Source organism: Marmota monax, unplaced genomic scaffold (assembly GCF_021218885.2).
Source record: "Marmota monax isolate L192 unplaced genomic scaffold, Marmota_monax_Labrador192_F-V1.1 WCK01_AAM20220418_F8-fsc00047, whole genome shotgun sequence".
Lineage (NCBI taxonomy): Eukaryota > Metazoa > Chordata > Mammalia > Rodentia > Sciuridae > Marmota > Marmota monax.
The window spans coordinates 840,257-863,348 of record NW_026692072.1 but is presented as its reverse complement, the minus strand read 5'-3'; the positions used below and the strand labels follow the sequence as shown (position 1 = coordinate 863,348).

The following is a 23,092-nucleotide window of genomic DNA, read 5'->3' as shown; positions in this document are numbered from 1 at the left end:
TTTTTCTTCTAGTAAGCATAGAGTCTCTGGTCTAATGCCTACATCCCTGATCCACTTTGAGTTGAGTTTTGTGCAGGGTGAGAGATAGAGGTCTAATTTCATTTTATTACATATGCATACATTTGTTGAGGAGGCTGAATTTTCTCCAATGTATGTTTATGGTGTCTTTGTTTAGTATGAGATAACTATATTTATGTGGGTTTGTCTCTGTGTCTTCTATTCTGTAACATTGGTTTTCATGTCTGTTTTGGTGCCAATACCATGCTGTTTTTGTTACTGTAGCTCTGTAGTATAATTTGAGGTCTGGTAATGTGATGCTGAGAATGGCTTTGAACTTTCGATCCTCCTGCCTCAGCCTCCCAAGCCACTGAGATTATAGGTGTATACCACCACGCATGGCGTTCTTTTCTAATTTCAGCAAAATGCTTAATATATTTTTTTTCTTTCTTGCTCAAAAAAAAATTTAAAGTTTTAAATTTGCTCTAGGTACAGTTTTGGCAGAGAAATAAAAATTGCATGTCATTCTGTCTTACTGCCACATAATTTTATATCTGTTTTAATTTTTTGACCAAAGAATTAAGAGGTTGTTTTTATTCACTTTTTTAAGGTCAGTGGGCTTTTTGGATCACGTACTTATTATACATTCCTGATTTCACTGTATGTGGGCCAGAGAATGTGGTCTGTACTGCTACATCTGGAACTCCATGTTTTGTCATTTTGGGAGCCACTTAGAAATATGTGACAAATGAAAAAAGCTTGTGACTTTTAACCCAGCAATTCCACATCTAAAATGTATGCAATATACACAACTAAAACAATTCCAACACAAAGGTATATGAATATTTATCACAGTGTTGTTTAATTGCAATACAATTGGATAATTTCTAACTATCTCAATAGGAGACTGATTAAATACAGTATGATGCATTCATATTAAGCAATACTCATCAGGCATTTGTATTAAATTCAGATTAATGTCTCCTAAGAAGGAAAAGTATTCATAATTTGTTTTTAAAAGTTTATACAACAGTATAAGCATAACCCCCTTTTAAAAAACCACAACATTTCTTATATGTCTGTATGAGGAAAACACACAGCTAAGATGCAATGAGATTTGGGAAAGATACTTTTTTTTTCCTTTTTATAGTCCCACAAGTTACTTGTGTAATTAAAAGAACTGTTTGTTGAATAAACAGAGGTTTGAAGAAGATCTCAAAAGCTAAATTAAAGAGGTTTGATAATATTCTCTGGTTAACACTGTAGCAGATTTATTTATTTATTTATTTATTTATTTATTTATTTATTTATTTATTCATACATACATACCAACTGGGTACTTCCCCAGCCCTTTGTATTTATTATTTATTTATATTTTGAGACAGGGTCTTGCTAAGTTGCTGAGGCTGGCCTCAAACTTGTGATCCTCCTGCCTCAGCCTCCCTAGTCATTAACATTACAAGCATGTGCCACCTCATCTGGCTGTAGAAGATTAAAAAAAAGGCAAAGAATGAAATCATTGCTTTGGGAAGAACTATGTGGTAAACTATATATATATATATATATATATATATATATATATATATATATATATATATATGGTTTTAAGTGGATAAATATAATTAAGTACTTCAAGGAGAGGGAAGCTATTCTGACAGCCTGGATAAAAGGAAATATAAGAAACAGGGAGACATAGGAAGATTCAAGGTCCTGTTGAAGCCTGGAGCTCATTGTAAAATATGCAAATTGCAGATTAGTTCATGATGACTTTTGCTTTTTCACAAAGCCTGCTGTAACAACTGAATAAAACAAGGAATAGTTACCCTGGGAATTATCTGAAGCAAAGTCAGCCCATCCCTGATCTGAGTTATGAGAACATTCCCTCCATTCTCTAAAGACACAGTGAGGAAAGAGGAGGGTAGTGTCACGCTTTGCATTAACTACCTTGTCTCTTGGCTTGAGCCACTTTTATATAATGTGTTTGGTGCTGAGCCCTGCAGGGCTGAAAACTACATTTCTCTGATGTTGAACTTCTGTTTCATACTATCCGTGGGGGGTACTGGTGGGAGACTGGAAGGCTACAGGAGTTGGAGGATTCTCTTGTTTCCAAGTTCTACCAGCCTCCCTTCAGAGCTCTCAAGGGCTCTGATATTCAGCCCGATGGTGTCCTTTCAGGATCCAAAGTACCCACTGTGAGGTTGTCCTTGTCAAAGGTCCAAGTACCAACCAGAAGACATCCCCTTTGAGTGGCTTTATCAGGGGCCTCTATAATCTGGAGAGGTCTTGTATTTAATGTTTGAGTCCTGTATTCTGTATTGACTTTGCCAGAGTACCCTACATGTCCCGTATTCAGCTTGTTCTTTGAATAAATTATAAAATATTGGCAGTTAGAGTTATTTTTCTATCACAACATTTAAAGCTTAAGTTACTTAAATGCAAGATAGCTGAAGATTGTATCTCCACATAAAGCTGCAGACCATCCCATATGGTGTTTTCCACAAATTTGGATGAGGCTAGATCAAAAAGAAAAAATGAGCATTGATAGTACTGATTTTTCATATTCAAAAAAGGAAGAAATCTTTCTTTGGTCCAAGGTCCAAGTTACAAACAAGTAACCACCACTAATTGTGATAACGTGCTCCGAAAACCAACCAGTCCTTGAAGCCTCATGGTAATAACCACACATTTGTAGCTCAGCCAATCACCAATAGACCCAGGTTTCTGAAAAGCAGCCAATCAGTGGCAAACAGTATTCTGCTGGCCAGCCCAAGATGTTATTATTGAACATCTTTTTTTCATTAGTGAGTGTTCAGTGGACCAGAGAAAAAAATGAGTTGAATGTTCCATGCGCGATGGTGCACGCCTGTAAACCCAGCGGCTCAGGTGGCTGAGGCAGGAGGATCCTGAGTTCAAAACCAGCCTCAGCAACAGTGAGGCGCTAAGCAACTCAGTGAGACCCTGTTTCTAAATAAAATATAAAAAAGGACTAGGAATGTGACTCAGTGGTCGTGTGCCACTGAATTCATCCCTTGGTCCCCCTTCCCCCCAAAATAAGAGTTGGATGTGACTACTGTATAAACCACTACAGTATAAATGAAATGGTCTGCAAATACAAGGAATTTTCTAGGCAAATGTAAAACAAGGAAATATTAAGGTGAGCCAAATCATCAGAAAGTATAACTTGAAAAACTAGGTAGGTAGTTTATGTGCTTATTATTTCAGATAAAGAATGAATACTTTTTTTTAGTGTACGTCCTATGTGGTATTTCTATTTTAATGTACATATGCATAGGCAAGTACAAATAATTCAAATTCAACTGGGTTTCTTGGCGTTTGTTGTTTGGTTCTCATTTAAATTTTTTTACCCCCTTTTTAAAATTTTACTCCTGGTGGTGCTGCTGGTGGTGTGTGGGCATGTTAAATCTGGAAACGCTAACTTCAGAGCATTTTCTGTGAGTTACCCGGTCTGAGACATCATGTGTTCATGTGTGGCCTGTAGACATCATGAGTTCGCCACTGATGGACAGACTGGCGGAGTTGGCCAAAAGTACAAACTTACCCAGTAACACTGGCTTCCATGTGTTGAATGAAGTTCTGGTTGGGTGTCCCCAGTCCTGATGGCTTCATTACTTTAGTGGGTCAGATTGAATGGGCCGTTGTAGATAAACCTGTAGATGAACTAGATGAACTTGCTTACTCCATCAGGCCTGTTACTAAGCTCTTTAGCTTTTGTCTCCTAACCTTTTCCATGGGGTGTGCCATAATGGATGCCTTCACTAATTCAGTCTTTGGATGGCTCCAGGTCCTGACAAAATAGCCAGGTGGTTAGTGATGTTCCTGTGTGTGACGGCCTGGGAAAAGGCTGCTCCGATCTCCTGCTGCAGGTAGGAGGGTTGAATGACAAGGATTAAGGCCATCCTTTCCCTGGGTTGCTCACAGCCAATGACTAAGTCCAACAGGGTCTTAATGTTGGTCCATCTTGGGGTCTCCACACTTCTTCAAAGGACAACTTTGGCTTGAGGACTCTTCCTCATCTTAGCTGAGTCATTCTCCGAGCTGTGGTCCACTCCAACGTTCTGCCCAATCATCCTTCTTTTGTCTCTTCATAAATGGCCCATGCCTGTCATCCCAGCAGCTAGGGAGGCTGAGGCAGAAGGATTACAAGTTCCAGGCCAGCCTCAGCAACTAAGCAAGACCCTGCTGGGGATGTGGTTCTGTGGTTAAGTGCCCCTGGGTTCAATTCCTGGTACCACAAACAAACAAAACCCCTCTCAACAAAAACAAGTGTTAGGCCTGTATCATGGTCTCAAGGCTACTCCTGCTCCCTCCCTTTAGTCCCTCACAAGCCTTCCCACTCCTGTACCAGTCTACCTTTCATTAACTTAATCCTGTCTTGGCATTTAGTTCTTGGAGGATTCTAATTGAAATACAATGTGAAGGTTTCTTTCCATCAATCTTGGAGTTGTCTATTCTATAGCCAAAAATAGCACCTGGCATTTGGCTGATGTTTCAGCATATCGAGTGTGTGGGCCCCAACAATTTATGACAGTGGTGTGTGTGTTCCCCCATCTCAGAGACAAGCCATCAGTGAGCCATGCCTGTCAGATGGGAGTCTTACCAAAGAGTCCCCAGTGAGCCCAATGGCTAGGTTTTCCAGTGAGTGGAACTTCCTGTGTCTCAAGGGTAGATCACCACCTGTTCCTGATGTTGGTTAAGGTATCAGGGACCAGGTTGAAGCTCTGTTTGCAGGTTCTATTTCCATTTTGCTACAGAACTGAGTATTTCCATTCAGATAGGACTCAACATGAGGTGAAGATATGAGGTGTCAGAATCTTCATATTTCCTTTCCAGTAATATTCTCTTTTCTCAGAGGGGGTTAGTTTCAGCCTTGGCAGCAGAAGGAAGCCCTTGTGGACTTGACTGGTAAGAAAGTAGAATCCCACTTCCAAAGTCTCAATCCACTGTGAGGTTGATCCCTATAATCTGTGACTCCGTGGGTCTGAAGATGATGATGGGAGACTCCAGGACACGGTTTGCTTTGCTGATGATTGTATTGCTTTCACGGTTTCTGCCATAGGTATCCACCGGGCCCCCTGCCCCCAATGTAGTTACTTATCTCTTATGCAAATCCTATAGTAAAATTCTTAGATATGGAGAGTGCTGTTTCCAAAACAGGACAGTGAGAGGTTGGGCCTCCATCCCTGCAGTCCTCCACAGGAGAAGAACTTTGTCTTTAATAGATTAGTAGGATGTCTCTTTGGGCTGTGGCACAGAAGTCCCTGAGAAGTTCACCTGGGAGGCAGGATTATTTCTTCTTCCTTGGAAACCCATTCATTTTGGGCCAACTTTTCTAAGATAAGGTGCAGTGGAATGCACAAGTACACTCAGTTTAGGTGTCATCAGTAGAGTGGAAGGTTTGGTCCAAACCTGCAGTTGTCACTATATTGGCATTTGTTCAGCTCACTGATAAGGTATACTGGGGAGTTTGTTACAGCATCACTTGCCTTGGTAGATGAAGGCAAATGATGTCAGTCCTCTCAAGAAATAGACAAAGCATTCCAAAGAACATAACAGAGTTCAGTGAGGAGAGTACTAACAGAGCTCTGAGCTGGACTAAGTATAGTGAGGTGCCCAGGGGTTAGCACCAGAGGGGAGCTGTTACTATCCCGAAAGAGCAATGTGAGGGGGCAGTTTTATCTGAATTAGGGGATCTGAAGATAGGAAAGAGGGAATTGGGCACCAGGCATCCAAAGGAGTCAGCACAGAGGAACACAGTCACAACCCAAACCTCCACAGATGGACAGTAAATGCCTTGATTTCTCTTTTCTCTTTCCGTCCCCAGTATCCCACTGTTGGGGGCCATCTGTGGGCTGTGTGTGGATGACATCAGCATCATAGCCAGTGAGGGGGTAGATCTGGCATTGGAAACTTCCCTTGGCAGTCCCATCGAAATAGATCACCCAAATGCAAGAGCACGGGAGATGGGGTGACCTGCTGCAGCCACACAGCCTCTCAGAGATGGGTGTAACCGGCCAAGATGCCAGTCAATCTGCTGACTGCAAGACACCATGAAGCAAGACTCCTCCCCTGAAACCTTATCCCTGCCTTTGCTGCATCCCCTTAAATAAACCACAGGAGCCATTTTTTTAATCGTCCAGCCCCAGCTCCTGTGTGAGCTGGATCTATCAGAGTCTCTGCTTTAAAACTATTTTTCTGACTCTGTCTCTTTGGTTTTTCGTGAATCATTTCTGACTTATTTTTTCTGGTGGCTTACATCCACCTGGGCAGAAAGAAGGACCCCCTGGCGAGGCACTGGCAGCCTTTCCATATCCCACCAATGCTTAACTTTGACTAAGCCCCACCAGGCTGGATAACAAGGAAGCCCAGGTGAAGGAGTTTGTAGAGATCAGTCTTCTGGGGTACAGAAAGGGATAGAGCCTGTTTTTCTTCTCTTCCTGTACAGTATAAAAAAGCAAATACTTGCCCATGCAAGCCTATGTACAGTGTCAGTGCAAGATCAACAGCAACCATTGAACTGTTTAAGCTTCCGCAGGACACAGGCAGACTCTAGACACTAAGGGCTGCCCCAGCCCTGTAGCGCTATTGAACTGGTGGGTGGTAGTGTTCAGCACCCTGGCCAGTATTACATCTTGGTTGAGAATAGTGCATTTTGTCTTTGCCTGGTGGGAGAGTTTATTTCAATAAAGCAATCTTGGCAGGCTTTGAGATTACAGGCCATTCTTGGCTGTAGACACACTTAGTCCACCATATTAGAAGACACAAAAAGGGAACACTTAAAATATATCCAAATGGCAGTTCCAGAAGGTTCATGGGCTGTAAGAAAACATGAACAAAAGAAAAAAATAAGTGACATTTGGTGAATTCAGGAATATTTAAAGTTTCTGCCTAAGAAAGAGGCAAGCAACTAAGTCTCAGAACTCAGTTTGAATAGTTGCTAGAACTGTGCCTATAAATCTTTTACATCCCTTTCATGATTCTCATTGGGCATGAAATTGGCTGTGGTTTTCCTCTGTGGGAGCAGCTAAATCCATTCTTCATCACCCCAGTACTTTTCTCCTTCTCCCTGATCTCAGACACTGCTGAATTTTCCTGGGCTCTGAAGAGGTGGGTCTTCTTACCAATCACTAGCAGCCTTTCAGCTCAGGTGTTTTTTTGTTTTTGTTTTTGTTTTTTGAATTTTTTTTAGGGGGGAGGTGCACTTATTTTGGGGAATTAAGGTCTCAATGTTGTCCTCCCGTCCCTCATTTACAGGGCTCCCAGATGGCTCCAAAAACACGTAGCTAGCCCTGAGTCAAAGTGGAGCTTGGGGCACAACCGACAAGTAGCTGCAGTTCAGAGGCTGAGGGCACAGAAATCCAAGGCTACTACTATAATTGCAAATTGGAAGTCAGGGCTCAACAGAGAAGGAGGAGAATGTAGAAGATCCTCTTGCCCCATTCCATTGCCCATCCTAGCTCTCAGCTCTCTTGTCCCATTTGTAGGACCCCCTAGGATTAGGCAGAGTAAGACTGACACATCCCAGAAAGAGGCCAATGGAGCTGGACCCTGGACTATTGTGTTTTACATATGGGGAGGGGGTACATCTAGCCCATTATTTAGAAGAACTCTCTAGAGCTCAGCATCTCCTGACTTCCTGTCATACCACAAGCTAACTCACCCTGCTGAGGCAACCAGTTACTAAACCACGAAAACGAGAGGGAAAATGAATGTCCAGGGCCATTTGGATCTGTCTGTCCCCAACAAGTTTTTAGGGAGTATACTTTTCACCTTCTGTTTTCTTCTCAGTTCCTCAGCCCAAATGCTACACATGATAAAACGTGAATTAATGTCTGAAGAATTTATCTGAATGGCCCTTGGGAACTTCAAAGCCAAAGCTACAATGTGATTACCAAGAAGTTGGGTATTGTCTGGTAAGGACTGTTCTAGTCAAGGTGACACTGGGGTCCTGAAGGAACATGTAAGTATATTTATTTCTCAAGCTTTGTTCATTCTATTCCTGAGAAAAAAAGGAAACTTTAAAAATAAATTCCACATACAAACATAGGAACAGCAGCCATAGGCATGCTTAGTCATGTCTGGTTGCAATGGATAAGGAGTTATAAGGGGCACTGGTCATAGGCATGCTTAGCAATAATTGGTTGCAATTGATAAGGAGCCAGCTCCATGGACATGCAAAAAGAACACGCTCTGTTGCAATTACATCATCTCACTGGACATGACCAATGGACATTGGGTGAAACCAATGTCTCACTAGGTGTAACTAATAACCAACGAACAACACCAACTTGGAATTATGTTTCAACTGTTTGTCTTGCCACATCAAAGAACTTTGCTCTGAGGACATCAGTGAGACTGGCCGCCTTGCTGTCTGTCCCCAGATTGAATCCACTATTCCCTGACATCCAACAGTCGGCTGGAGAGAACCATCAGACAACAACAATGTCTGCTCTTCAGTTAAGAGAAGTTGCATGGCATCAGGACGTAATTTGGGGCTCGTGTTTGCCCTAGGATTGTGTGATTTGTTTATAGCGTTTAATTAGTGTGCATTGAATGCTAGTTGGGATGCTCCAGCACACCCACACTTTTTGCATTAACTGTGTTTGCATTGGTGTGATCAAATACTTGCTTGCATTTAAAGACAATCCTCGATTAATTATAAATAGCGCTGCTCACAAGAGTTGCTTAGGGCCTTGCTAAATTGCTAAGGCTGGCTTTGAATTTATGATCCTCCTGCCTCAAACTCCAAGTTGCTGGGATTACAGGTGTGCACCACCATGCCCAGTTCCTTCCCCTCTTCTAAAGCATAGAAGACCTGGATTAACAAGTCCTGGGCTCTTCCTTCCCACCCCTTTGTCCAGCCATTATTGGTGGCAGAGTGGGGTCAATAGGAAGCCAACACCCAGGAAAGGAAGGGCTGTCCTGGATCCTAACTACCTGCATTGCTTCCCCAACCTCCTTCACCTGTCTCATAACATGTTGGAGAGAAAATGAAGTCTGGGTTGAGGCTACCTCCTCAGGAAGGCCTGGTCTGTGGCACAAGGGGCTGGCAATCCAATGGTATCTTCCAAAGAAGGAATGGCAGAGGGTGGCAGTATAGAAAAGACAGGCTGGAGGAGCACAGTGGGAACTCTGGGCCCAGTCACGAGGGAGAAGCAAGTCATTCATCTGACTTGCTTTTCACCTTTTAGTGGTATTCATGGTGGGAATTTTTTTTTTTTTTTTGGTACTGGGGATTGAACTCCGGGCCCTTTTCCACCGAGTTACATCCTCAAGCCCTTTTTATAATTTTGTATTTTGAGAGAGGGTCTCACTAAGTTGTTCAGGGCCTCACTAAATTGCTGAGGCTGGCCTTGAACTCGTGATCCTCCTGCTTCAGACTCCCAAGTCTTTGGGATTTCAGGCATGAGTCACCACACCCAGCTGAGAATTAACCATTTAAAAATAAATAAAAACATAAAAACATGTGTTCAGAGATACAGATCTTCCCTTTTGCTTTAGACTTTACTATGGCTTGCATGTCCTTATTTGATTTTGTTTTTATATAAGATTTCAGTGTTTTGTTTATTATGGATTTTTTTTGCATCAAGTTTGATTTTTTAAAGGCATGGCATTAAAATGTTATTTCTCATGATTACTGAGGTGTTTTTTTTGGCACTTCTCTTCTGTTTTATGCCCCAGACAAGTGCCTCTCTCACCTCACCTTAGTCCTGGTCAAGACAGTAATATAACTTCATTTTTTGGTCTTCTATATTAGGTCACAGCTTAGAGCAAGTATAAGAGCAATGGGATAGTAGAAACAAATGCAGTGTACCTGAAAACCCCACCAGCCTTTGGATTTAAAATAAGTAGCCTATCTGAGAGAGAAATAGAAATAAGCAGAAATTAGGATCAATTGACTTTATAAACATTTACCTACATAACAGGCATGATTCCCTAGTAAACAGAAAAGACTGCTGTCTTGGGCCAACCTGGATTTAAATTTTCTACTTATCAAATGCCATACTATGTCCTGAGTTTACAAGGATAAATAAGTCTTGAGTTTACAGTTTGGAGAGACAAACAAAGAACAAACAACCTGAACCCAATTCAGTAAATAATATATATGCATAAATACTTTGGAAGTTCAGAGATATGGGCAAGAGGTTATTTCACTTTTCTGGGCAAGAGTAGGGGTTATAACTATAAAAACAAAACCATAAATAGAAGGCATTAATGACATATTGAACCGAGAAAATAGACTTTTTTTGGAGACAGTGAAGGAGTTTATTTGCACTTTTCCAAATACCAGAGAAACTTTCTCCAGGACATGACAAGAGAAAATTTAAATCCAGGTTAGTTCAAGAACTAGTTTGGCAAACTTAGTGACTGCTGTATGTATAAGCTTGGGAAATATTTATTGGATATCTAGCCAGGCACTTGATAAAAACAAAGGGTTATTATCATCTTTAATTCACAGTAGGAGGGCTGGTTTTTAGAGATGAGGAGCAGGCTCATAGAATTTAGATAAGGTTAATTCGTCCAACATGTCACTATTAGTCAAATAAATGACAGGTACGTGAAGTCCAGGTCTTCACGAACTCCCCAAGCCCTCACCTATCCCTACACCATACTGCTCCTAGAAAAGCAACGGGAAAGAAATCCGACAAGGCATGTGTTCTTTGGTTCAGGATCTGTTACACTTACTTCTTCCACTCCCATTTTAATACCATCCTGGCAAAGCTGAAGAAACAGCCATCTTGTGCCTCTGTCATTATGCCCTCCGGGGGGTCTCAGTGCATCCCTCTAATCCTCAGAGATCTAAACCTTAGCCAAATAAATGAATTAAAAAATCCATTTACTATGTACTTTGCATTGCCCTAATAGGCTGACAAATAGCCAAATTAAGCGTCAGAGCCGACACTTGAGTCAGTCTTAAGTATACTTGTTGCTTGAGGAGGGGATGGTAAAATTATGCCCTCGACGATCTTGTGCCAGCTGGGAAGACGAGCCTTCTTCAGCGTCCCTGGCTGATTCCTAGTCTTGCTCCAATCGAATGGACAAGCCTCGGACCAGCCCTGCTGTGTGGGAGGGACACGTGCGACCAGGGAGGCTGAAGTGGGAAACGAACGGTTCCTGGTTGGGAAAACGAAGAGTAGCGATGGGTTTCGGAGCCCAAGGGCTGGGAGTAGTTAGTGTGCGATTTGGGGTGAGATTTTGAGGATTCCGGGTGTAAATTTGCCCATGAGGGACTGAGGGACTGAGGGGCTGCAACAGAGGATTCGGGAACAAAGGCTGACAAAGATCTGGGCAGGTTTAGGAGCTGCAACGAGAGGAGGGATCAGGGTAGGTGGGAACACCAGCAGAAGCAAATGCTGCCGCGGAGAATCCAGCGCCCGCCCGCAGCCTGCAGCGGAGGCGGAGGCGGGGGCGGGGCCTCCCCGGGAGCCGCCCCGGGGACCGCCCTGAGGGCGGGGCTAGCTGGCAGTTACATAACAAACCTGTGCTAGCGGATGGGGAGCGGCTCGGGCGGTGGCGGGGGCGGGGCTGGGGCGGGGCTGGGGCGGGACTAGGCTTGCACCGGGCCAGGCAAGATGGCGGCCATGGAGGCCGAGACGGTGCCTATGACCCTGGAGTCGCTGCCCACCGATCCCCTGCTCCTCATCTTATCCTTCTTGGACTACCGGGACCTAATCAAGTAATAGGGCGGTGCGCATAGCCGGGGTGGGAGAAAAGGCGGTGAGGCAGGAGGGAAGGAGGCTGGGGACGCCGACAGGACTGGACCCTAGCGGCACCAGAAGGTGACGCCAGGGCCGCCCTTATCTTGCAGAACCAGCGGGGCCGGGGGAGACCGGGCGGAGAGGGCCCGGCCCTGGGGTCTTCCTCCCGTTCAGGCCTCAGGCCCCAGGAGACAAGAGCTCTCTCTTCCAGGCCTCGCCGAGGCCCAATTGCAGGGAGGGAGGTAGCGCCCGGGTGCCGCCCCGCCGCGACCCGTGGACCACCGCTGGTTCCGCAGAGGCCCTTCTGGGTCTGGCCCAGCCCTGGACTCCGTAGATAAACCCCTGTCGTGGCGGTCGCTTGTCTCTGTTGGCCTCCTCGCCTGCAGAATCCTTTGCCAGCGTGGGCAGGTAGAACGCGCGAGGAGGCAGGCGACCCCTGACCCCCCAGGTGCCGCACCCGTCATCGTGGTCGCTGGCAGAGGTTACTTCGGACTTGTGTGTTGAGAATTGTTTTGTTCTCAACTGTCCTCCTTATGACTGGACGCTGGAATTTTGTATTTTGGTTCTGACTTCCGGTGATGCGATACAGGTGACTGTCTTTCGCAGGGTTTCCCACTTTAGAGCATCTGTTCCAAAAATAAACACCGGTTGCTGGTAAAGGTGGTTCAGTTCTTTTAAGAAATTGGGATAGTCTGGAATGGAGGAAGAAAAGGCGCTTCCTCGACCCCCCGGGTGTCAGGATTGTTTACATCCTTGACAGCGTGGCTTTGAGTTTCTTGTGCTACCTACCATGAATGTTTGCAGAGGAGACAAAGTCGCTCTCTGTACTGGTAGGCAAGGCCTGTTTGGATTTTTTTTTTTTTTTTTTTTTTTAATAACCGTTGGTTCTAGCCGTTGATGATTGTGGTTTGTGTTATTAAGGGTCCTTATAGGTATACATATTACTTGGAGTTAACAGATAGCTAGATGTTGGTAGGCCTAGCTAAGTGGTTTCAGAGGGATATCTCTAGTTTCTTTCTGGCACCTCTACTAGTACCTGCTACTGCTTTTATTTTTCTAGAAAAATGATTTTTTTCCCCTACTCAGGCTGTATTAAAGAAGATAAATAGTTTTTCTTCAGGAAAGGCTGTTCAGCTCGAACTGCTTTAATCTGGAATATTCTGTTGCTATGACCTCTTGCTGTCTAGACACCCCACCCCCTTTTGATTGCTGCCAGAGTGATCGTCCCAAGACACATCTGGCTGTCATTCTCAGTACGAATAAAAACCTTAAAAACCTTCATTACTCCTTATTTACAGATTGTAACCTAAACTTGTGGGGCATATAAGGCTTTTATCATCTGGCTTATTTTCTAAGGCCTTTCAGATAGCAGAAGCAAATGCAGTGTACTTGCTTCTTTTTCATTTTGTGGCTTAAGCTCTTGACCTTGCTGGAAATATCTTGCTCCCCTCTTAACCTGACAAGGTGAAATTCCTCTAAGACCTTCCTTTACCTTCTTCCTTCCTGTACAGAATTTATTTGCCATACCAAAAATATGGTGTGTTCTCAAATGTAAAAAATGTTTTTATCTTTATATTCATCATTTATTCAAAAGATTTTTGTTTTTTGGAGTACCTTCGGTGTGCCAGCCTATTAAATGTTAGGGATACAATAGCGAACCAGGCAGATAAGGTATCTCATGGAGCTTACAGACTAATGGGCAAGATGGAAAGACAAGTACATAAGAGGTGCTTAGTGCTTGGAAGGAAATAGATTGCTATGTTAAAAAGTTGGGAAGAAGAGACAATCGACTCACAGCAGAAGGAGCTGCCATATATGAAGCAAGGCATAGTGCAGTACTGGTAGAGGGAACAGTGTTTTCACTGAGACTGATGGGACTTTAACAGCATGGCCTATTGGAGGAGCTAGAAGGCTGGTGTTGTTGGAGGTAGGCAGTGACTCACAGGCAGACTGACTTGAGGCTGGTGAGATCATGTAGGATCTTGTGAGCCAGAGGGAGGAGATTTTATTCTAAATGCATTAGGTAGCAATCAGAATTTTAAACAGATGCACCTGACCCCTTGGTAAATGCTTGTGGAAATCAGTTGAGTTGAATACTATTGAATTTTATGCACAGACGTGTCCATGTACTTAAGCTTCATCCTTGTACCATATAGTCCAACTTAACAAATGTCCAGCCAATTGCCAAGCACTGACAGGTTTAGGACGTGTTTGTTCAACTGTATTGGTTTAGATTGGATTAATTCACTGGGCTCTTGGTATAATATCAGTTACATAGTTTCTCCATTCCAAGTTGATTTATCACACACCATTTTCTACCTTCATTGTGTGTCACAATAACCAGTGGCAAGTTTTTTTTTAATAAAAATTTTTCTTTTATTAGTGCATTGTGGTTATAATAGTTATAACCAAACTATAATAGTTTGATTTATTTTGACAAAATCATATGTGCATGGAATTTGATTTACTCCATTTCAATACCTAGTGCTCCCTTTGTCCCTTCCTTCTTTTCCACTCCCACTTCCTGTCCTCTACTGGTCTTCCTTTCACTTATTTTTTTGGGCAGGGGGTACTGGGGATTGAATTTGGGGATGCTCAACCACTGAGCCACATCCCCAGCCCTATTTTGTATTTATTTAGAGACAGGGTCTTACTGAGTTGCTTAGTGCCTTGCTTTTGCTGAGGCTGGCTTTGAACACGAGATCCTCCTGCTTCAGCCTCCAGAGCCACTGGGATTATAGGCATGGGCCATTGCTTCCCGGCTCACTCATTTTTTTTTCTTTGGCACTTTATAGATATGAACAGTGGTGGAATTCACTGTGGTATGTTTATACATGCATATTGCATAATTTTTGTCAGATTCATTCTATAATAGTGGCACTTTTTAAACATCCCAATGCCTAGGGTACAGCTCTCACTTTAAGCCAACTGAATCAGACCCTAGAGCAGTAGTTTTCAACCTTGAAGTGCATCAAAGTCACCTTTGGTTCTCATTCCCAATTCTTTTATGTTGTTTAACTATTGGGGCAAGTAGAGGGAGAGTAATCAAGAATAGAGAAAATGGAACCTGAATTTGTAAAACTAGAGGAATTCTTGTGTTGACAAAAGTTAGTTTGGTTATTCCCTGAGCTCAACAGAAAAGGAAGAGGATGCTGTTTCTATAAAATTTGAAAATCAAAGGCTGATATGTTTATCATAGATAGATCAGTTTTTAACATGCCTGCTTTTGGCCTTTTGACAAACTCCATGTAATGTAAGATTTCATGAGTTGATTAGTTATTGCCCAAGTGAGATCTTTGTATATCTACTTTCTATAAGTTATGATTTCTAAAGGATAGAAATCCACTTTCCTAATCTTAGGTTCAGTTCTTTTTTACAAATTAATTATGTAGGGTAGCATTATGGGATTAGAGCATTATTGTGTTGGAAATCTCAATATAATAAGAAAATCATGTGCTTCTTGTAGTTCATGTTGTAGGGCAGTTGATAACTTGTATAGCCATAAATGCCAAATAGAACTATAATGATGTAGATATTCTTTTTAGGGGTGGACTATCCAATAGTTGCTTTAATGAAAGAATATTTTTTAGCTACAGTATTTTTTTCCTTTAAGAAAAAAATTAGAACAAAGCAAAGGGCCTCTACATTTAGTATCATACATCTTACAGATCTTAAAAAATACATGAAAACCACTTTGTTTACACCTGAATAATGTTTCTTCCAATACATAGAGATAATTACTATTCTGATAATTACTACTCTGATAAATGTAGAAAAGCTCCTTGATTTGATGTTAACTCTAATTTTATATGTATTTATTTTTAATAGACTCTTGGAAATTGCAATTGTAGTGGTTTCAGGATTTATGTGTGAATCAAAATAGTTAAGATTTTACTACTCACAAGGGGTTATACTAACACATTAAACAAAATTTAGAAAGTATTTTTTGTATTTATAAGGATAGCAAGAGGAAAATAAGTAAAAGGAATAAAACAATTTAATAAAGACTATTTTCATCTTTACTTTAAAAATGTTTTTAAAATTTTTATTTTGTACTAATTGTGAATTTGGTTACCACCAGTTGTTGCTATGTCAGTCGAAGACTTAGCCAGCTATCAAGTCATGATCCACTGTGGAGAAGACATTGCAAAAAATACTGGCTGATATCTGAGTAAGTATTCAGGGAACAGGTATTTTTTTATGTGTGAATGGGGTGGGGGGATTAAATTTTTTAGAATAAAATTTCAACTTATGTTTTAATAGATTTGTAATAATTGTACATGTTTATGGGCTGTGGTGTAATAATTTCATACATGTGTATAATGTATATTAATCAAATCAGGCTAATAGTATTTTCCTCTCCTTAAACATTTATCATTTCTTTGTATCCGAAACTTCTTTTCGTTCTTTATAAAATGTTATAAAATATATAATGAATTGTTGCAAACTACTATGCTATAAAACACTCATACTTATTCCCTACTTAACTGTGTCTTGGTACCTGTCATTCAGCTCCATCTGATTCCCCTCTGTTCTCTCCTTCCTAGCAGCTGATGGGGAACATGCATTCTCAAAACTTGATCCTTATAACACTATTCTGTTTTCTCTCTAGACTGTATCTCTATATCTCTAGACTGTATCTCTGTATCTCCTCTGATGGCTGTTCTTGTGCCTGCCGATAATGTTGGTATTCTCAGTTCTTGGTATGCTCAGTTCTTGGCCCACCATTCTCTCCCTCTGTGAACTCTGCATGTGTTGTTCCAGTTCCTGGTGACCACTTGAGAGTGCTCCTAACTCCCAGACCTGAGTCTCCCCACTGACATCCACCACCCAACCCCAGGCTCTAGGCTGGTTGTCTGCTAGACTTTTCTCTTGGCTGTTCCACACAGGTTAACAAATTTGAGAGAATAAAAGTGTAGATAAACAGTGAGAGTTGGGAAAGGTGAAAGAAAAGATGGGAATACTAACAACTTTCTTATCAAGGATAGTAACAAAAGTTGGGGAAGAAGTAGAAGTTTATTATTTAAAGCTGCAAGCTTTTAGTTCTATCAGACTAAACATTAACAACAGAGCTGTCTCATGTACAGAGGAGGAACTGGGAAGCGGGTATTTGAAGTATTGCTCTGTCCCTATCTTTCACTTTGAGATATTAACTTATATTTCCTTTGAGGGGTAGGGCTTAGAATGGGAAACTAGGTTTGTTTTTTGTTTTTTTTTTTTTTAACCACAAGTCCTTTGGTACTTTTAAATTACTTTTATTTTATTGTTGTTGTTATTTTTATTTTTTGTGGCTCTGGGAATGGAATCAGGGCCTCATACATATTAGGTGAGTGTTTTACCACTGAGCTGTCTCCAACCCAGTTCTTGAGTACTTTTTAGTTTTTAATATGTATGTATAATTTAGATTAATAAAAAGATGCTTCCTTTTTCTCTTCAACCCCCATTTAAAAAAAAAAAAAAAAAAAAAGCCCATCTCATTTTGTTCTTTTCCCAGTCCTAAACCTATCCTTTTGTGTTTCTAGTCTTCATGACAGCTGCATCTGTCTAGGCATCCAAGCCAGAATTAGGAATCATCTTTGATCTCCTGTCTTACATTCTTTCAGTTACCTTCCTGAGGTTAGCTTCTGTATATTTCTCAAGTCTTCCTATTCCTTTCACCTCGATTAGTTCAGTTCATCTTCTCTTACCAGGACTATTGCAAAACCTTCCTAACTCCTCTCTATGCCTCTAGTTTATATCCCTCAAATACCCCTATTAATCTAAAACCACAATTCTGCTTTTTTTTTAATATTTATTTTTTAGTTGTAGGTGCACACAATATCTTTATTTTATTTTTATGTGGTGCTGAGGATCGAACCCAGTACTTCACACATTCTAGGCATGCATTCTACCACTGAGCCACAAACCCAGCCCCAATTCTGCTTTTTTTAATCTCCCCATTGAACTCCTTTAGTGGCTCTACGCTTCCTACAGGAGAAAGCCAAAGCTCATTAGTATGTGACCTTCAGGTCTTCTGTGGCTGTTCTGTCCTCTCCCACTTATACTTTATTCTTTCTTCCAAAAAAAGTGTCTTTATTTTTTATGCCTTCAGTGGCTAAATGTTTGCAGAATTATACCAAATTGAAATGTTGAAATATATAGTTATTTTAATCCTTTGTGATTCTCTGGCTTATTCTGTTATTATCATTAGATTCTAAGTGTTCTCTAAAATAGAACATACCTTTTTAAATTTTGTAGGGGTACTGTTCACATTATATTTTATTAAGGATTAGAAAACTTAGAAAAAATTAAGTAGAAAGTAAGAAAATAGTGACTCAATCCCATCATGTCACCAGTAATTCCTATTACAATTTTTGAGGTATGTATCACTTTTTGTTATCTAGTCTCCCATTGTGGCTAAAATAAGTGAAGAAGAAAGGCAAATCACAAACTCCCAATAAAGTGTGTTGGTAAGTGTTGAAAATATATCCTGGTATTATTTGAAAAGATTTTTAATCTCATTTTAAAAATCTGTTTAGGGAAGAGAAAACACGGAAGAATCAGTGTTGGAAATCTCTCTTCATAGATACTTACTCAGATGTAGGAAGATACATTGATCATTATGCTGCTATTAAAAAGGCCTGGGATGATCTCAAGAAATATTTGGAGCCCAGGTGTCCTCGGATGGTCTTATCTCTGAAAGGTACTGGAAATGCAGAATCCCCCTCCCCCCATTTGGTTACTGTTAGTATAAATAGCTTATTTTAAGTAACTTTGAATCTATTATCTGTGCAACTGTGCTAATCTAACCTTGTCTGTAATTTCACTAGTCACATTTGGCCAAGGAAGCAGAATACCAATATTATTAAATGCACCTGTGCTGTAGAGCCTGCCCTGTTTTTGTTCAGCCTTGGGACCCACATTGTTATTTACTAGAAGAGAAAGCTGAACAACTCCTTTCATCTTTTTGTTTGTTTTATGTAAAGAAGTTAATAATGCTATGCTAATGCTAAGATTGTTTAACTATTGTGATTTCTTTTCTTTTTTTTTTTTTTTTTTTTGTGCTGGGGATTGAATCCAAGGCTTTGTGTATGCTTGGCAAATGCTTTACAACTGAGCAGCATCCATAGCTCTTCTTATTTTTTTATTTATTTTGAAACAGGGTCTTGCTAAGTTTCTTAGGCTGACCTTGAACTTGCTAACCTTGAACTTGCCTGAGATTACAGGCTTGTCCCACCACGCCCAGCTTATCATTTCTTTTTGAAAGTTTTTTTTTCTTTTCTTTTCTTTTTTTTTTTGTGTGTGTGTTTGTAGTACTGGAGATCAAACCAAGACTTCACCCATACTAGGCAAATAGTGAGCCAATGAACTACCCACAGCCCAACAGATAATTTTTTATTTGAAAACTTTGCATATAGTATCGGCATTCTTTTTATTTTCAGTACAAGTAAATGTTAATCTAATATTTGGAAAAATCCTGGGTCTTTAAGAATATAAGAGCAGTATAATAAAACTTTATGCTTATTTTGATATTTACACAAAGTGGTGAAACTAAGATTTCAGCTGAGGTTTATTTGGCCCCAGAATTCTGTGTACTTTCTACTATACTATTATTGTCCAATTTCAGCAAGAAATATTAACAAGTTATAGTAATTTTATTGGTTAATTAATACCAATGAAAATGCATAGATATATTGCCACTTATCTGCTTTGTCTTCTAACATTTTTCAGATTTCTTCAATGAAAGAAATGTACACGTTTTGGTTTTATTAAGCTAAAATTGGAATCCATTCTCAAATGTTTTCCTTTATTTAGAACCAATATCTCTTTTGAAATAGCATTTCTTTTCTCTTTCATATTTCCATTATAATTTCCTATGCAAATATCACTTTCATACCCATTGTGTCTAAACTGAATTTCTAGAAGGTAGAAGAAAATTATTTCAGTAGAGAGGGAGTAGAGTAGAGCTTTGAAGAAAAGAACCTTGGTTAGTATTTTTAATAACATGTTTGCTTGGAAGAAAAGAATAATATTATTATTCTGCTGGTATGTGGTATGAAATATTTCAAGAGGACAATAATTCTGAAAAACAGGTATTTAGTGGTGATAAGTTAAATAGGTAATAGCTTGCAGTAGCTATTATTTATTAAGTATAAGCTAGGCACTAAATTTAATATTTTGTGAGAATTCACTTAATTTGCAAAAATCCTATGAGACAGGTTATTCTATCCCCCTGCCCCTGACCTCCAGTGCTGGGACTTGAACCTAGGGACACTCTACCACTGAGCTATATCCCCAAAATGTTTTTTGTTTTGAGACAGAGTCTTGCTCAATTGCCAAGGCTAGCCTTGAACTTGGGATCCTCTTGCCTCAGCCACTAAGCCCAGCTGTATTTTTGTTTTATAGGGGAGCTACCTAAGGCATTAAAAAAATGACATTGTTTTCCTTCACAAAACAAAAGGTAAAGCCGGGTATTGAATATAAGGCTGACTCCCACCAAATTGGTTGAAAGGAGAGAGGATCTATCCTATTTTGTTTAGAATGTCTTAAGTCTCTTTAAGGTCTAGTCCAGTATTAGGACATTTGGAATATGAGAATGTAGACAGCTTCTTCTCTTTTCTTTCTTTCTTTCTTTTTTTTTTTTGTTGTTGTTGTTTTGCATTCAGTTTGGTATTCCTAGGCTCTGCTGTTTTGTACCTAGCAGTTGGAGGTAGGGTTGTCAGAGAACTCCTTGACAGTTCCTGCTTTACTGCCAGGTGCCAGTTCTCAAGGACTTGCCTTGAGTGGAACAGGATAAAAACCCTTGGTATCTACAGTGCTGGGAACTCTAGGAGCTCTGGGCATATGAAGTTTACAATTTTAGCAGGAGTCTAGCTGCTCACCTCAGATGCCTCATTCCCTGATTCAATTTCAAAGTTATAGAAGTGGCAGATAAGAAGGATGATTGGTGAGTAAACAGGCATTAGGCTTGGGACACATTTTATGAAGCGTACCTTCAAATTTCATCTTTATCTTACGTGTTGGTTTAGAATTTTGGAGTTGAAAGAGCATTTAGAGATCATTTAGACCATGGGCTGGCAAACTTTTTCTTTAAAGAGCCAGATTGTAAATATTTTAGGCTTTCTGGGACACATGGTCTGTTGTTCAACCTTGCTATTTCAGAAAAGCAGCCATAGACAATACATAAGCAAATGGGTATAGGTAGGTTCCAATAATACTTTATTTATAGAAATAGGCAGCAGGCTAGGATTTTTAGCTTGTGGACTACAATTTGCCAATCCCTAGTTTATACTAGCACACTCATTTTGCAGGTGAAAAAGGGCCTAGTGTAAGGCCCTATAACTAGTAGTAAGTGATGGAGGTAGAAGAACTCCAATCTGGGTTTCTTGGCTTCTGGTAGCCTTTCACTGCTTCCTCATTTGAGTAGGTGAAGGGGGAAGGGAAGTGAATGAATATTTGTTAAGTACCAGTAAAATACTTTATTAAATAAGCACATGAAATCTTATATAATCCTCACTATAATTCTCTCAGGTGGGTGGTGGTATTATTCCCATTTGCAGATGAGAAAACAAGCTGAAATAACTTTCCAGTCAGTAAGTAGTAGAGCCAAGATAAGAACACTGACTGTCTGGCTTCCAAATTCCATGCCTCTTTCAATCTCGATTTTACCATATTATAAATATCTATTTCTTTACATTTCTCTTTTTTTATGTATTGTTTTGTTTTTACTTTTTTCTCTTCTCAAGAATTTCTTAGTTTCTTAATTTTATATGTTAAATATCTAATATCTACAAATGTTAGTTTATTTAGTTCAGGCATTCAGCTTGGTGCCTTATAAACTTTTTGTTTTATTAGAGTAGTTTTAGGCTTATAGAAATGTTGCAAAGATAGTTCTATATATCCCTCAGTTTCAGTTACTCCTAATATTCCACCATATGGGACATTTATCAAAACTAAAAAGTTATCATTAATATGTTGCTACTAACCAAGCCTTAGACTTCATTTGGATTTACCCAGGTTTTTTTTTTAAATTTTTTTTTATTAATGTCCTTTATCTGTTCCAGGATCTTGTCTAGAATAGCACACTGTATTTAGTTGTCATGTTTCTGTAATTGTCTATGGCGGTTTCTCATTCTGTCATTCCTTGTCTTTTTATGACTTTGACAATTTTGAGAAATACTCATTAGGTATTTTGTAGAAAATTCCTCAAATTGGTTTTGTCTGATATTTTACTCAACATTAGACTGGAATTATGGATGTTCAGAAAGATTCTTGCAGAATTGAACTACCTCTCCCATCACATATCATACATGGGTACAATAATGATGTTAATGGATGTACAGAAATGTGCACAAATCACAGGTGCTCAACTCACTGAATTATTCAAAGTGAACATGTTCCTCATAATACTCTCCAGATCAAGAAAGAAGAGTCTCATTTCTACCTAGAAGCCTACTGATATCTCTTGCCTTTTTTGTAGAGTCAACCAACTGTCCTGATTGCTAATGCCAGCAATTTTTTTTCTCTTTGAACTTGATATAAATTGCATGGTTAAGTATGTATTTCATATGAATTGTTTTTGTTTTGGTTGTGAGATTAAATGCTGTTGTGTTTAATGGTAGTATGAGTTAGCTTTTCATTGCTCTGACAAATACCTGGAAGGAATTATTTTGGCTCATAGTTTCAGAGGTTTCAGTCCATGATTGGCTGATTCCAAGGCAGAAACATCATAGTGGTAGGGAGCAACAGAGGAAAACTTCTTAGCTCATGGCAGCCCAAAGCCTGGTATAGTCATCTGTCCTTGATTGTAGGCAATACTATGAATAGAATTGATCTTACACCTGCGATTGGGCCATTATTATATGAAACAGGTGAAGGAATTTTGCAGATATAATCCCAAATTAGTTGAATTTGAGTTCAACTTTATCAAAAGGGAAATTATCTTGAGTGGGTGTCATTTAATCAAGTGAACCCTTAAAAAGGACTGGCCCTTCCTGAAGCCAGAGAGATTCAAAGTGGGAGTGCCACCAGAAGAACAGAATTATACCAATAATCAGTGAACTTGGATGAAGATCCCAGGCAAAAGATTTATAAAATGAGCTAGCAGTCCCAATTGACATCCTGATCTCAGCCTTGCAGGACCTAAACAGAGGATCCAGTTGAGTCATGGCTGAGCTTCTGACCTACAGAAACTAAAATCATAAATGAATGTCTTGGGTCAGTTTCCTGGGGGTGGACTCAGCCTGTTCCACTTCCCCTCAGTCGAGCCTAAAGTAAAGAGGCCAGGTGTCTTCTTATATGGGAGAGATGTTTAAGAAAGGAACCTTACCTGGGCTGTCCTAGCCTCATATTTACTTGAAAAGCAAAAAAAAAAAAAAAAAAAAAGGTATTTTAAGCTG

The 23,092-nt window shown here is 40.2% G+C and overlaps 1 protein-coding gene and 1 non-coding gene across 3 annotated transcripts in view; both read left to right on the top strand.

The window, feature by feature from the left end:
- Positions 1-11,560: 11,560 nt before the first annotated feature.
- The window catches only part of Fbxo3 (F-box protein 3), a 32,789-nt gene continuing 21,257 nt past the window's right edge, over positions 11,561-23,092 (top strand). The window contains exons 1-3 of one of the 2 annotated variants that reach the window (XM_046455781.2): positions 11,561-11,692; positions 15,796-15,885; positions 18,233-18,396. In XM_046455781.2, the coding sequence (XP_046311737.1) occupies positions 11,589-11,692; positions 15,796-15,885; positions 18,233-18,396 (358 nt within the window). In that variant the 5' untranslated portion in view covers positions 11,561-11,588. The remainder of the gene's footprint in view (positions 11,693-15,795; positions 15,886-18,232; positions 18,397-23,092) is intronic. The other variant, XM_046455789.2, reaches the window with a different exon arrangement.
- Positions 22,908-23,046, top strand: LOC124102138 (small Cajal body-specific RNA 21). The gene has a single exon (XR_006854809.1). It is a non-coding gene; the product is annotated as a small Cajal body-specific RNA 21 (non-coding RNA).